Genomic DNA, 15,839 nt, shown 5'->3' with positions numbered 1-15,839 from the left:
GTTTTGTAGCTCCACATACAAACCGTTTTAAAAGAATAGTTTACAATCATACATACAATGTAACACCCTATCCTGACGGTGTGCAGCGTGCAGGGAAGTACACAGTGGTGTCTGACTATGAGAAGATCAGGGCCCAGGATCTGTCAGTCAAGAGTGGTGAAACGGTTCAGCTGATCAAGAAGGGAGAAGATGGACAGTGGTGAGAATATTACCTCGACACTGGGTTTCACACAATCACACTCATAGCCTATTCCAACAAGGTAATATTCATTAGGGCACATCATAGTAAAAAGGTAGCTAAGTGCTGATCGTGGGGGGGGCGGAATTGTGTGTGTTTCTGTGTTGCTGCAGGTTTGTGAAGAATCTGAAGACTAAGCAGGAGGGCTGGGTGGCTGCAGCCAACCTTCACACCCTGATTGGAGAGTCCACGTCCTGCCAGTCTCTCACCAGTTCAGGTAAAACCTCCTCCTCTCCATCTAGGTAGAATTATGTGTGTGTGTGTGTGTGTACATCTCTCCTAAACCATCTCCTCTAACCTCTGTGTATGTCTGTGTGTGTGTATTACAGAGGGCAGTGGCTCAGGGAACCTCAGCACTTCATCCAGCTGCTGTGAGACCTACACCAGCTTCTCTGACATAAAGCCCTGAACCCTCCACCCTTCCCTGGTCCCATCAGGCCGCCCCTGGTCTCCAGAACCGAACCCAACAGCACCAGCTGGTGGCTCCCCCAACAAAGCAGCACTTCCTCCCCCTACCCAAAACCCAACTTTGCCCCTCCTTACCCAGAGGCAAGCCCCTGGATTAGGATACTGGTCAGCCATTTCAAGAAAATGCCAACAAATGCCAATGTTCCAGTGACCAGTCTATAGATAGCAGTGTCATTGATTAGAGAATGGATCTGGCGCCCTCGTGTAATTGTAGAGACACAGTGCAGTGTTGGTAGAAAGCAGCTCCATCCATCCACAGGATGAGCAAGTGGAGTATGAGGTCTAGCTACCCTAGACACTGATCTTAGGTCAGTTTAGGATTGGGGGAGGGTGAACTGTTCCCAGATCTGACCGTCAGCTAGGCAAGCAGACCTGGGGCAGGCCTGTATCAATGGCACTATGGCAGACAAAATGCTACGGACAAGATGGAACCTGACAGAACCCATAGAATTCTAATTCTATGATGAATCTGATCAGGTGTCAGTGATGAGGAAACGTCTTCAGCTGCCTTAGTGGTGGACATGGATCGTGTTGACCCCGTCTTGTTGTACTGTAGGCTTGTGTCACCATTACAATGCTGTTGGTCCGCATTATGGTTCCTTTGATTGTCTAGAAATAGACAGGACTGTTTGTATTTTTCAAATAGAAAGTTATTGTAAATAAAAAGATTATGAATGCGATGAATGAAAAGTATACCATGTTAAGCTTTTCAGATTGTTGCTCTATGAGTTTTACCAGTCACCTCAAACGTGTGACCATGGAAGTAACCAGTATGACCTATGACTATCTTATTGCCTCTTGGAGAGTGAGGAGTTACTGTACTTTGATAAAGATGTTATTCTACATCGTTCTATCTCCATAATGTAATCGCTCTCTACGCTTCCTCCCTCATGTCCTCTTAATTAGCTTACCCTGTCCTGCAACATTATTTCTGTATGATTCAGACCACAGGTGGCTGCTGAGGGGAGGATGGCTCATAAAAATGCCTGGAATGTAGTGATTGGAATGGTATCAAACACATGTAAACCAGTTATTCCGTTCCAGCCATTACTATGAGCCCATCCTCCCCAATTAAGGTGCCTCCAGCCTCCTGTGATTCAGACAGATCAGTCACAGTATTCACTGGTTGGTTGTCTTCATCAAATAACTTCATTATGATCCCCTTTTCATCCATTCCACCAGCTGTCCATTCACACGTGTTAAACATGACTTTGGATGTTGTATGTAGCATATCTGTAGGCTAGTCATTGCCAGTCATTTCTCCATGTGTACTGTGAACTTTCTTCCTTTTGTTAATAACTCAGAAACCAGTGTATAGTCTTAAATTATTTATTGTAAAGCAATCATATTTATGTAGATAGTTTTTATTATTATTATTATTTTCTTTAAGAAATCAGAAATTCTCTATCAGTCAGCATTGTCTGTTGTTTTTTTATATTAAAAAGGACTTAGGATCGTCAGTAGATAACAGACAAAATCATAAACCCCTCCTATTTCTACAATTTCTCTTCTTAAAAAAGGTCCCGCACCGTCATCCTATTTCCAAAGTAAAAATAGCATTTGAATGACCAAAACATCACCCATAATATTTTTACGCCATTAAAATGCTCAGAATTGAAGAAATGGTACATTCTCTCATCTCTAACTATCAGGAAGCCTGAAGGAACAGGCTGAGTAGGCGGGGAGCTTATATTCATGAGCTCACCTTGACTGACAGCTCTTTGAAACACCCTTGTGGTCGTTGCCAGGTAACAAGGTAAATAATGGACCAGGTCATTCCTAACCTAAATAGTATGCCCCAACCCATTTTCTCTGCAAAATGCTCTCATGGTCAACAGAACTGGCTTATGTTCTTGACGTGTGTCACGTTTACATATCATTCTAGGTGTACAGTTGCACTGTGTTTATGCATATATTAGTCCTATAATGAAGTCGTACCTTCCCAACAGAATACAGCATTCCTTTTCTCCACATTAAGTTTCTAGTCAGCCTATTGCTTTGTAACTAATTACAGAATACAGTTCACTGATAAACTACTTCACAAGAATTAGTAAAGCCTGAGTCACCTTAGACATAAGGGAATGTACATGAAAACCGCATGTAATAAGTGTACTTGACAATTAATGGTGCCTCTGCATTATAAATGACAATATGTTCAGAATTGTATGTATTGATCAGACATTTATTTGATCATTTACAATAGGCCAGCACAACCTAAATATTGATCAACCTAAATAAAAGGTGATAAATAATGGTGAGACATTTGACATTAGAAAAAGTAATTTGAGCCATAAGCATAATACAGGCACCCAGCCGCCCTACAGTAAGCAGGACCCATTGATTCATACAATTTGTAACACTGATCTCCTGTCCTAATGCTTGAAAAAAACTATACAGTGGGGGAAAAAACTATTTAGTCAGCCACCAATTGTGCAAGTTCTCCCACTTAAAAAGATGAGAGAGGCCTGTAATTTTCATCATAGGTACACGTCAACTATGACAGACAAAATGAGGGAAAAAAAATCCAGAAAATCACATTGTAGGATTTTTAATGAATTTATTTGCAAATTATGGGGGAAAATAAGTATTTGGTCAATTACAAAAGTTTCTCAATACTTTGTTATATACCCTTTGTTGGCAATGACACAGGTCAAATGTTTTCTGTAAGTCTTCACAAGGTTTTCACACACTGTTGCTGGTATTTTGGCCCATTCCTCCATGCAGATCTCCTCTAGAGCAGTGATGTTTAGGGGCTGTCGCTGGGCAACACTGACTTTCAATTCCCTCCAAAGATTTTCTATGGGGTTGAGATCTGGAGACTGGCTAGGCCACTCCAGGACCTTGAAATGCTTCTTACGAAACCACTCCTTCGTTGCCCGGGCGGTGTGTTTGGGATCATTGTCATGCTGAAAGACCCAGCCACGTTTCATCTTCAATGCCCTTGCTGATGGAAGGAGGTTTTCACTCAAAATCTCACGATACATGGCCCCATTCATTCTTTCCTTTACACGGATCAGTCGTCCTGGTCCCTTTGCAGAAAAACAGCCCCAAAGCATGATGTTTCCACCCCCATGCTTCACAGTAGGTATGGTGTTCTTTGGAAGCAACTCAGCATTCTTTGTCCTCCAAACACGACGAGTTGAGTTTTTACCAAAAAGTTCTAATTTGGATTCATCTGACCATATGACATTCTCCCAATCCTCTTCTGGATCATCCAAATGCACTCTAGCAAACTTCAGACGGGCCTGGACATGTACTGGCTTAAGCAGGGCGACACGTCTGGCACTGCAGGATTTGAGTCCCTGGCGGCGTAGTGTGTTACTGATGGTAGGCTTTGTTACTTTGGTCCCAGCTCTCTGCAGGTCATTCACTAGGTCCCCCCGTGTGGTTCTGGGATTTTTGCTCACCGTTCTTGTGATCATTTTGACCCCACGGGGTGAGATCTTGCGTGGAGCCCCAGATCGAGGGAGATTATCAGTGGTCTTGTAGGTCTTCCATTTCCTAATAATTGCTCCCACAGTTGATTTCTTCAAACCAAGCTGCTTACCTATTGCAGATTCAGTCTTCCCAGCCTGGTGCAGGTCTACAATTTTGTTTCTGGTGTCCTTTGACAGCTCTTTGGTCTTGGCCATAGTGGAGTTTGGAGTGTGACTGTTTGAGGTTGTGGACAGGTGTCTTTTATACTGATAACAAGTTCAAACAGGTGCCATTAATACAGGTAACGAGTGGAGGACAGAGGAGCCTCTTAAAGAAGAAGTTACAGGTCTGTGAGAGCCAGAAATCTTGCTTGTTTGTAGGTGACCAAATACTTATTTTCCACCATAATTTGCAAATAAATTCATAAAAAATCCTACAATGTGATTTTCTGGATTTTTTTCTCTCAATTTGTCTGTCATAGTTGACGTGTACCTATGATGAAAATTACAGGCCTCTCATCTTTTTAAGTGGGAGAACTTGCACAATTGGTGGCTGACTAAATACTTTTTTTCCCCACTGTACAAAGTAACAAAGTGTGACGTCCTATGACGTAAAAGTGAATTACTTAGGCTTTAGGAAATTCAACCACCTATAGAGATTGATGGGGAGGGGAGTGGGAGATAGGGACCCATGTACCCCTCTTCAATCAAGCAGGCTTCAGTCAAGCCAAGATTGAAGTGGGAGACAAATCCAGCTATGGCCTCCTCCTCGTCAGGCCTCTCACACTGGGCTGACAGGGGTCCTGGGATGGACAGATCAGGCCTCTCACACTGGGCTGACAGGGGTCCTGGGATGGACACATATGCGGTGCTGGATCTAGGGTGACCTCGTTAGAGGAGATCCAGGAGCCGGTCTACGTAGCCTGTAATATTTTTGAAAAAAGGGAAAAGTTTGTTAAATGGGTAGTGAATTTAATTGATTTACTGTTCTGAGTTATGATGCCATCAATTCATTGATGTATTGTTCTACTCATTCTACAATGTGTTTTCTGGTGTTTTTGAAGTACCCGGTCTTGTTGTACTGTAGGCCTGTGTCACCATTACAATGCTGTTGGTCCGCATCATGGTTCCTTCGATTGTCTAGCATTAGACAAGGCTCTTTGTATTTTTCAAATATAAAGTTATTGTAAATAAAAAGATTATGAATGCAATGAAATGAAAAGTATACCATGTTTAGCTTTTCAGATAAATTAGTTGCTCTGAGTGTTACAAGTCACCTCAAACGTGTGACCATGGAAGTAACCAGTATGACCTATGGTAGACCTATGGCTATCGTATTGCCTGTTGGAGAGTGAGGGGTTACTGTTCATTTGAAAGCTGCCTCGTAGAGTTGTTTTTAGTTTTTTAAATTTAAATTAACTTTATTTAAATCAGGGCAGCCCAATTGAGACCAGGGTCTCATTCACAATGGTGCCCTGAGAACAAACAACTCACAACATGATATTTCAATAAATCAATGCAACAGCAAAAGGAACAACCAACCAAAACACTAATAAACCACCACTACCAACCAAAACACTAATAAACCACCACTACCAACCAAAACACTAATAAACCACCACTACCAACCAAAACACTACTAAACCACCACTACCAACCAAAACACTACTAAACCACCAAAACACTACTAAACCACCACTACCAACCAAAACACTAATAAACCACCAAAACACTAATAAACCACCACTACCAACCAAAACACTAATAAACCACCACTACCAACCAAAACACTAATAAACCACCACTACCAACCAAAACACTAATAAACCACCAAAACACTAATAAACCACCACTACCAACCAAAACACTAATAAACCACCAAAACACTAATAAACCACCACTACCAACCAAAACACTAATAAACCACCAAAACACTAATAAACCACCACTACCAACCAAAACACTAATAAACCACCACTACCAACCAAAACACTAATAAACCACCAAAACACTAATAAACCACCACTACCAACCAAAACACTAATAAACCACCACTACCAACCAAAACACTAATAAACCACCACTACCAACCAAAACACTAATAAACCACCACTACCAACCAAAACACTAATAAACCACCACTACCAACCAAAACACTAATAAACCACCACTACCAACCAAAACACTAATAAACCACTACAACCAACCAAAAACACTTGAAAACCTCAGTGAATTCATCCCTCATCAGTGTTCTTAACTGCCCTATTGGCACCAGGGATTCAATATTTAATAAGCTGATTTAATAAGCTTATTTCTCTCAAATTTAGTGCACAAATTTGTTTATATCCCTGTTAGTGAGCATTTCTCCTTTGCCAAGATAATCCATACACCTGACAGGTGTGGCATATCAAGAAGCTGATTAAACAGCATGATGATTAAGTACCTTATGCTGGGGACAATAAAAAGGCCACTTCACACAGTTGTCAAGTTGGCTGGATGTCCTTTGGGTGGTGGACCATTCTTGATACACACAGAAAACTGTTGAGCGTGAAAATCATTACACAGGTGCACCTTGTGCTGGGGTAAATAAAAGGCCACTCTAAAACGTGCAGTTTTGTCACACAACACAATGCCACAGATGTCAAAAATTGAGGAAGCCTGCAATTGGCATGCTGACTGCAGGAATGTCAACCAGAGCTGTTGCCGGAGAATTTAATGTGAACCTCCAACATCGTTTTAGAGAATTTGGCAGTCCGTCCAATCAGCGTCACAACCACACTCATGTGTAACCACGCCAGCCCAGGACCTCCACATCCGGCTTCTTCACCTGCGGCATCATCTGAGACCAGCCACCCGGAAAGCTGATGAAACTGTGGGTTTGCACAACCAAAGAATTTCTGCACAAACTGTCAGAAACCGTCTCAAGGAAGCTTATCTGTGTGCTAGTCGTCCTCACCAGGGTCTTGACCTGACGGCATACACTAGACATAACATAGTAAACGTAAATCCGGGACACTCATTAGTATTTGTTACCATAAGACAGGTTACGTAGGGTGGTTGGGCGTATAACGCGAACATCTAGCAACCCAAAGTTTGCTTGTTCGAATCTCATCACGGACAACTGTAGCATTTTAGCAACTTATTACTACTTTTTAGCTACTTTGCAACTACTTAGCATGTTAGCTAACCAAACTGTATTTGTCACATGCGCCGAATACAACAGGTGTTGACTTCACAGTGAAATGCTTACTTACGAGCCCTTAACCAACAATGCAATTAAAAACAAAGAACATTTGGCTAAATAAAAAGGAATAGTAACACCATTAAATAACGAGGCTATATAATAGGAGTACCGGTACCGAGTCAATGTGCAAGGGTACGAGGTACTTGAGGTAAGTTAGGTAATGCAGTGCACTCGGAAAGTATTCAGACCCCTTGACTTTCTCCACATTTTGTTACACTACAGCCTTATTCTAAAATTGATTAAATTACATTTTTTTCGTCAATCTATACACAATACCCCATAATGACAAAGAAAAATCAGGTTTATAGAAATGTTTGCACATTTAAAAATAAAAACAGAAATACCTTATTTCCATGTTTATCCCATGTGTAACTCTGTGTTTTTGTTTTTAATAGCACTGCTTTGCTTTATCTTGGCCAGGTCGCAGTTGTAAATGAGAACTTGTTCTCAACTGGCCTACCTGGTTAAATAAAGGTGAAATAAAATACATAAGTATTCAGATCCTTTGCTAGGAGACTCGAAATTGAGCTCAGGTGCATCCTGTTTCCATTGATCATCCTTGATGTTTCTACAACTTGATTAGAGTCCACCTGTGGTATATTCAATTGATTGGACATGATTTGGAAAGGCACACACCTGTCTATATAAGGTCCCACAGTTGACAGTGCATGTCAGAGCAAAAACCAAGCCATGAGGTTGAAGGAATTGTCCGCAGAGCTCCGAGACAGGATTGTGTCGAGGCATAGATCTGGGGAAGGGTACCACAAAATGTCTGCAGCATTGAAGGTCCTCAAGAACACAGTGGCCTCCATCCTTCATAAATGGAAGAAGTTTGGAACCACCAAGACTCTTCCTAGAGCTGGCCGCCCGGCCAAATTGAGCAATCGGGGGAGAAGGGCCTTTGTCAGGGAGGTGACCAAGGACCCGATGATCACTCGAACAGAGCTCCAGAGTTCCTCTGTGGAGATGGTTGTCCTTCTGGAAGGTTCTCCCATCTCTGCAGCACTCCACCAATCAGGCCTTTATTGGTAGAGTGGCAAGACTGAAGCCACTCCTCAGTAAAAGAGACATGACAGCCCGCTTGGAGTTTGCTAAAAGGCATCTAAAGGACTCTCAGACCATGAGAAAATAGATTATCTGGTCTGATGAAATCGAAGATTGAACTCTTTAGCCTGAATGCCAAGCATCACATCTGGAGGAAACCTGGCACCATCCCTACGGTGAAGCATGGTGGTGGCAGCATCATGCTGTGGTGACGTTTTTCAGCCGCAGGAACTGGGAGACTAGTCAGGCTCGAGGGAAAGATGAACGGAAAAAATTTGAGAGATCCTTGATGAAAACCTGATACAGAGCGCTCAGGACCTCAGACGGGGGAGAAGTTTCCACTTCCAACAGGACAACGACCCTAAGCACACAGCCAAAACAACGCAGGAGTAGCTTCGAGTCTCTGAATGTCCTTAAAATGGCCCAGCCAGAGCCCGGACTTGAACCCGATCGAACATCTCTGGAGAGATCTGATAATATCTGTGCAGCGTTGCTCCCTATCCAACCTGAGAGAGCTTGAGAGGATCTGCAGAGAAGATTGGGAGAAACTCCTAAATACAGGTGTGCCAAGCTTGTAGCGTCATACCCAAGAAGACTCAAGGCTGTAATCGTTGCCAAAGATGCTTCAACAAAGTACTGAGTAAAGGGTCTGAATACTTACAATTGAAGTCGGAAGTTTATATACACTTAGGTTGGAGTCATTAAAACCCTTTTTTCAACCACTCCACACATTTCTTGTTAACAAACTATAGTTTTTGTAAGTCGGTTAGGACATCTACTTTGTGCATGACAAGTAATTCTTCCATAAATTGTTTACAGACAAATTATTTCACTTATAATTCACTTTATCACAATTCCAGTGGGTCAGAAGTTCACATTCACTAAGTTGACTGTGCCTTTAAACAGCTTGGAAATTTTCAGAAAATGATGTCGTGGCTTTAGAAGCTTCTGATAAGCTAATTTACATAATGTGAGTCAATTGGAGGTGTACATGTGGATGTATTTCAAGGCCTACCTTCAAACTCAGTGCCTCTTTGCTTGACATCATGGGAAAATCAAAAGAAATCAGCCAAGACCTCAGAAAAGAAATTGTAGACCTCCACAAGTCTGGTTCATCCTTGGGAGCAATTTCCAAATGCCTGAAGGTACCACATCCATATGTACAAACAATAGTACACAAGTATAAACACCATGGGACCACGCAGCAGTCATATGGCTCAGGAAGGAGACGCGTTCTGTCTCCTAGAGATGAACATACTTTGGTGCGAAAAGTGCAAATCAATCCCAGAACAACAGCAAAGGACCTTGTGAAGATGCTGGAGGAAACAGGTACCAAATTATCTATATCCACAGTAAAACAAGTCCTATATCGTCATAACCTGAAAGGCCGATCAGCAAGGAAGAAGCCACTGCTCCAAAACCGCCATAAAAAAGCCAGACTACGGTTTGCAACTGCACATGGGGACAAAGATTGTACTTTTTGGAGAAATGTCCTCTGGTCTGATGAAACAAAAATAGAACTGTTTGACCATAATGACCATCATTATGTTTGGAGGAAAAAGGGGGTCGCTTGCAAGCCGAAGAACACCATCCCAACCGTGAAGAACGGGGGTGGCAGCATCATGCTGTGGGGGTGCTTTGCTGCAGGATGGACTGGTGCACTTCACAAAATAGATGGCATCATGAGGAAGGAAAATTATGTGGATATATTGAAGCACATCTCAAGACATCAGTCAGGAAGTTAAAGCTTGGTCGCAAATGAGTTTTCAAATGGACAATGACATACTTCCAAAGTTGTGGCAAAATGGCTTAAGGACAACAAAGTCAAGGTATTGGAGTAGTCATCAGAAAGCCCTGACCTCAATCCTATAGAACATTTGTGGGCAGAACTGAAAAAGCGTGTGCGAGCAAGGGGGCCTACAAACCTGACTCAGTTACACCAGCTCTGTCAGGAGGAATGGGCCAAAATTCACCCAACTTATTGTGGGAAGCTTGTGGAAGGCTACCCGAAACGTTTGACCCAAGTTAAACAATTTAAAGGCAATGCTACCAAATACTAATTGAGTGTTTGTAAACTCCTGACCCACTGGGAATGTGATGAAAGAAATAAAAGCTGAAATAAATCATTATCTCTACTATTATTCTGACATTTCACATTCTTAAAATAAAGTGATGATCCTAACTGACCTAAAATGGGGAATTTTTACTAGGATTAAAATGTCAGGAATTGTGAAAAACTGAGTTTAAATGTATTTGGCTATGGTGTATAGCAGCACCCACCCGTAGTCTGCGCTCCAGCAGGTATATCTCACTGGTCATCCCCAAAGCCAACACCTCCTTTGGCCGCCATTCCTTCCAGTTCTCTGCTGCCAATGACTGGAACTAATTGCAAAAATCTCTGAAGCTGGAGACTTATCTCCCTCACTAACTTTAAGCATCAGTTGTCAGAGCACCTTACCGATCACTGCACCTGTACACAGCCCATCTGAAATTAGCCCACCCAACTACCTCATCCCTATATTGTTATTTATTTTGCTCCTTTGCACCCCAGTATCTATATTTGCACATAATCTCTTGCACATCTAGCATTCCAGTGTTAATACTAATTGTTATTATTTTGCACTATAGCCTATTTATTGCCTTACCTCCATAACTTGCTACATTTGCGCACACTGTATATATATTTTCTGTTGTATTGTATTGTAACTCTGTGTTGTTGTTTTTATCGCACTGCTTTGCTTTATCTTGGCCAGGTCGCAGTTGTAAATGAGAACTTGTTCTCAACTGGCTTACCTGGTTAAATAAAGGTTAAATTTTTTATTAATTTTTTATGTAAACTTCCGACTTCAACTGTATGTAAATGTCATATTTCAGTTTTGTATTTTTAATACATTTGCAAACCTTTCTAAAAACCTGTTATTGCTTTGTCATTATGGGGCATTGTGTGTAGATGATTGATGAGGGGAAAAAACAATGTAATCAATTTTAGAATAAGGCTGTAACGTAGGGGTCTGAATACATTACCATTCAAAAGTTTGGGGTCACTTAGAAATGTCCTTGTTTTCAAAAGAAAAGCAATTTTTGCAAAGAAAAAGCCATATCTCAGACTGGCCAATAAAAAGAAAAGATTAAGATGGGCAGTCTGAGATATGGCTTTTTCTTTGCAACTCTGCCTAGAAGGTCAGCATCCCGGAGTCGCCTCTTCACTGTTGACGTTAAGACTGGTGTTTTGTGGGTACTATTTAATGAAGCTGCCAGTTGAGGACCTGTGAGGCGTCTATTTCTCAAACTAGACACTAATGTATTTGTCCTCTTGCTCAGTTGTGCGCCGGGGCCTCCCACTCCTCTTTCTATTCTGGTTAGAGCCCGTTTGCACTGTTCTGTGAAGGGAGTAGTACACAGCGTTGTACGAGATCTTCAGTTTCTTGGCAATTTCTCGCATGGAATAGACAGACGAGTTTAGACAGACGAGTTTCAGAAGAAAGTTATTTGTTTCTGGCCATTTTGAGCCTGTAATCGAACCCACAATTGCTGATACTCCAGATACTCAACTAGTCTCAAGAAGGCCAGTTTTATTGCTTCTTTAATCAGCACAACAAAAATTGCTTTTCTTTCGAAAACAAGGACATTTCTAAGTGACCCCAAACTGTTGAATGGTAGTGTACATCAGGATAGATAATAAACAGAATATGTGAAGAGTCTGAAAGTTTGTATGCGTGTGTGGCGTGAATATGCGTGTGTGTGTGTGTGTGTGTATGTAGTGTGTGTGTATGTAGTGTGGATAGAGTCCAGTGAGTGTGCAGAGCCAGTGCAAGAAAGTCAGTGCAGAAAATAGGGGGTCAATGCAAATAGTTCAGGTAGCCCTTTGATGAACTGTTCAGCAGTATTATGGTTTGGGGGTAGAAGCTGTTCAGAAGCCTTTTGGTCCCAGACTTGGCGCTCCGGTACCACTTGCCGTGCGGTAGCAGAGAGAACAGTCTATGACTTGGGTGGCTGTAGTGTTCGACAATTTTTAGGGCCTTTCTCTGACACAATCTAGTATAGAGCTCCTGGAAGGCAGGTAGCTCGGGGGAAGAGGAGTTGTTGTGCCCTCTTCACGACTGTGTTGGTGTGTTTGGACCATGATAGGTCTTTAGTGATGTGGACACTGAGGAATTTGAAGCTCTCGACCCGCTCCACTACAGCCCCATCTATGTGAATGGGGGCGACCTTTATTCTTTGTTTCTGGTAGTCCACGATCAGCTCCTTTGTCTTGATGACATTGAGGGAGAGGTTGTTGTCTCTGACCTCCCTATAGACTGTCTCATACATCGTCGGTGATCAGGCCTACCACCGTCATGTCGTCGGCAAACTTAATTATGGTGTTTGAGTCGTGCTTGGCCAGTCGTGGGTGAACAGGGAGTACAGGAGGGGACTAAGCACGCACCCCTGATGTGTTGTCGCTTACCCTCACCATCTGGGAGCAGCCCGTCAGGAAGTCCAGGGTCCAGTTGCAGAGGGAGGTGTTCGGTCTCAGGGTCCTTAGCTTAGTGATGAGCTTGGAGGGCACTATGGTGTTGAACGCTGAGCTTTAGTCAATGAAGAGCATTCTCACGTAGGTGTTCCTTTTGTCCAGGTGGGGAAAGGGCAGTGTGGAGTGTAATAGAGATTGTGTCATCTGTTGGGGCGGTATGCGAATTGGAGTGGGTCCGGTTTGTCTGGGATGATGGTGTTGATGTGAGCCATGACCAGTCTTTTAAAGCATTTCATGGCTACAGATGAGTGCTACGGGGCGATAGTCATTTAGACAGGTTACCTTGGCGTTCTTGGGCACAGGGACTATGGTGGTCTGCTTGAAACATGTAGGTATTACAGACTGGGTAAGGGAGAGGTTGAAAATGGCAGTAAAGACACTTGACAGCTAGTCAGCGCATGCTCCGAGTACGCGTCCTGGTAATCCTTGTGAATGTTAACCTGTTTAAAGGTCTTCCATCGGCTACGGAGAACGTGATCGCGCAGTCGTCCAGAACAGCTGGTGCTCTCATGCATGGTTCAGTGTTTCTTGCCTCAGCAAGCATAAAAAGGCATTTAGTTTGTCTGGTAGGCTACCGTCACTGGGCAGCTCACGGCTGGGTTTCCCTTTGTAACCTGTGCGATTGTTTGCAAGCCCTGCCACATCAGACGAGCATCAGAGCAGGTGTAGTAGGATTAGATCTTAGTCCTGTATTGAGGCTTTGTCTGTTTGATGGTTTGTCGGAGAGTGTAGCGTGATTTCTTATAAGCATCCAGATTAGTGTCCCGCTCCTTGAAAGCGGCAGCTCTAGCTATGGCATATGTTATTACGGTTACTGTGGGGACGACAATGCACTTATTAATGAAGCCGGTGACTGATGTGATAAAGTCCTCAATGCCATCGGATGAATCCCGGAACATATTCCAGTCTGTGCTAGCGAAACAGTCCTGTAGCTTAGCATCCGCTTCATCGGAACCACTTCCGTATTGAGCATCACTGGTACTTCATGTTTTAGTTTTTTATTTTAAGCAGAAATCAGCAGAATAGAGTTATGGTCAGATTTGCAAACTGCCACACACCTTCCCCTTGAGTTTACCCGATCCTGCCGTTATGTCCTGCTTATGAAAATAAATACATCTCAATGTCCAAGAGCTTTTTTTGGTCATAGGAAACGATGGCGGAAACATAATGTCCAACATTTATGATCAATGCAAAAAAATAGCACAATTGGTCAAGAGCCCGTAAAACGGCTGCTATTCCCTCCAGCACCATTCTGTAATAACCTTTCCCCTAACCCAGCCAATGTTAGCGTTAGCCACCTAGCCAATGTTAGCGTTAGCCACCTAGCCAATGTTAGCGTTAGCCACCTAGCCAACGTTAGCATTAGCCACCTAGCCAACGTTAGCGTTAGCCACCTAGCCAGCCACCTAGCCAACGTTAGCGTTAGCCACCTAGCCAACGTTAGCGTTAGCCACCTAGCCAACGTTAGCGTTAGCCACCTAGCCAACGTTAGCGTTAGCCACCTAGCCAACGTTAGCCACCTAGCCAACTTTAGCGTTAGCCACCTAGCCAACGTTAGCGACCTAACCAACGTTAGCGTTAGCCACTAGCCAACGTTAGCCACAACAAATTGGAATTCGGAACATATATGTTTAGCTAATTTTTATTGTACGAATTGCAATTTGTAACGTATCGTACGATTTGTAATTCGTCAAATATCATACAAAAGGTAATTCATAACATATTGTAACGACCCTGGGTTTATAAGTGCGGATATCGACTGCCACGGGAGCATGCTTTTGGGGCACAATCGATGGCGCGCTGGTTGAGGGCTCGAGACCTGCTCCCTGCCTGTTTCATTACATGGGTGTCAGAAGTGATCGGACCTTGCATCCACGAACGTGTTCCTAACAGCGCCGGAAGAAGATGGCTGCCGTTTTACAGCCCTCTAACCAATTGTACTATTATGTGTGTTTTTCCGCGTTATTTGTAATTTATTTTGTACATAATGTTTCTGCCATCGTCTCTTATAACCAAAGAGAGCTTCTGGATATCAGGACAGCGATTACTCACCTCGCGTTGGACGAACACTTTTTCTTCAACGAGGCGTTCGCGAAGGATATTCTACAGACTCCCAACAAGGCCCAGATCCCCGTCATTCGCGTGAGGAAGAGACGGAGATATCGTGGACGTAGGTCGGGTGCCTTGTAAGGATCCGACGGCGAACGAGTAAACTGCCTCTCCCATCAATCCTATTAGCCAACGTTCAAGCTTTGGAGAATAAAATGGACGATTTAAGATTACGGTTATCCTACCAACGGGACATAAAAACTGTAATATCTTATGTTTCACGGAGTCGTGGCTGAACGATCGACAATGATAACATTCAGCTAGCAGGCTATACGCTACATCGGCAGGACAGAACGGCAGACTCGGGTAAGACGAGGGGTGGCGGTCTCTGTATATTTGTAAACAACAGCTGGTGCACCAAATCAAATACTAAGGAAGTCTCAAGGTTTTGCTCGCCTGAGGTAGAGTATCTTATGATAAGCTGCAGACCACACTATTTACCAAGAGAGTTTTCATCTATATTTTTTCATAGCTGTCTATTTACCACCACAAACCAATGCTGGCATTAAGATTGCACTGAATGAGTTGTACAAGGCCATTAATCAACAGGAAAACGCTCATCCAGATGCAGCGCTCCTAGTAGCAGGGGACTTTAATGCAGGGAAACTTAAATCCGTTCTACCTAATTTCTACCAGCATGTTAAATGTGCAACCAGAGGGGAAAAAAACTCTAGACCACCTTTACTCCACACACAGAGACGCATACAAAGCTCTCCCTCGCCCTCCATTTGGCAAATCTGACCATAACTCTATCCTCCTGATTCCTGCTTATAAGCAAAAACTGAAGCAGGAAGCACCAGTGATTCG

The 15,839-nt window shown here is 43.0% G+C and overlaps 1 protein-coding gene across 6 annotated transcripts in view; it reads left to right on the top strand.

The window, feature by feature from the left end:
* Positions 1–2,867, top strand: part of LOC121536532 (guanine nucleotide exchange factor DBS) — a 91,223-nt gene extending 88,356 nt beyond the window's left edge. For 5 of the 6 annotated variants that reach the window (XM_041843884.2, XM_041843882.2, XM_041843885.2 and 2 more), the window contains 3 exons: positions 87–199; positions 352–455; positions 568–2,867. In XM_041843884.2, the coding sequence (XP_041699818.2) occupies positions 87–199; positions 352–455; positions 568–647 (297 nt within the window). In that variant the 3' untranslated portion in view covers positions 648–2,867. Of the gene's footprint in view, positions 1–86; positions 200–351; positions 456–567 lie in introns of those variants that run through there. The other variant, XM_041843886.2, reaches the window with a different exon arrangement.
* The last annotated feature ends 12,972 nt before the right edge of the window (positions 2,868–15,839 follow it).

This window comes from Coregonus clupeaformis, chromosome 23, assembly GCF_020615455.1.
Source record: "Coregonus clupeaformis isolate EN_2021a chromosome 23, ASM2061545v1, whole genome shotgun sequence".
In the NCBI taxonomy this organism is placed as follows: Eukaryota; Metazoa; Chordata; class Actinopteri; order Salmoniformes; family Salmonidae; genus Coregonus; species Coregonus clupeaformis.
This window is presented reverse-complemented; position numbering and strand designations above follow the sequence as displayed.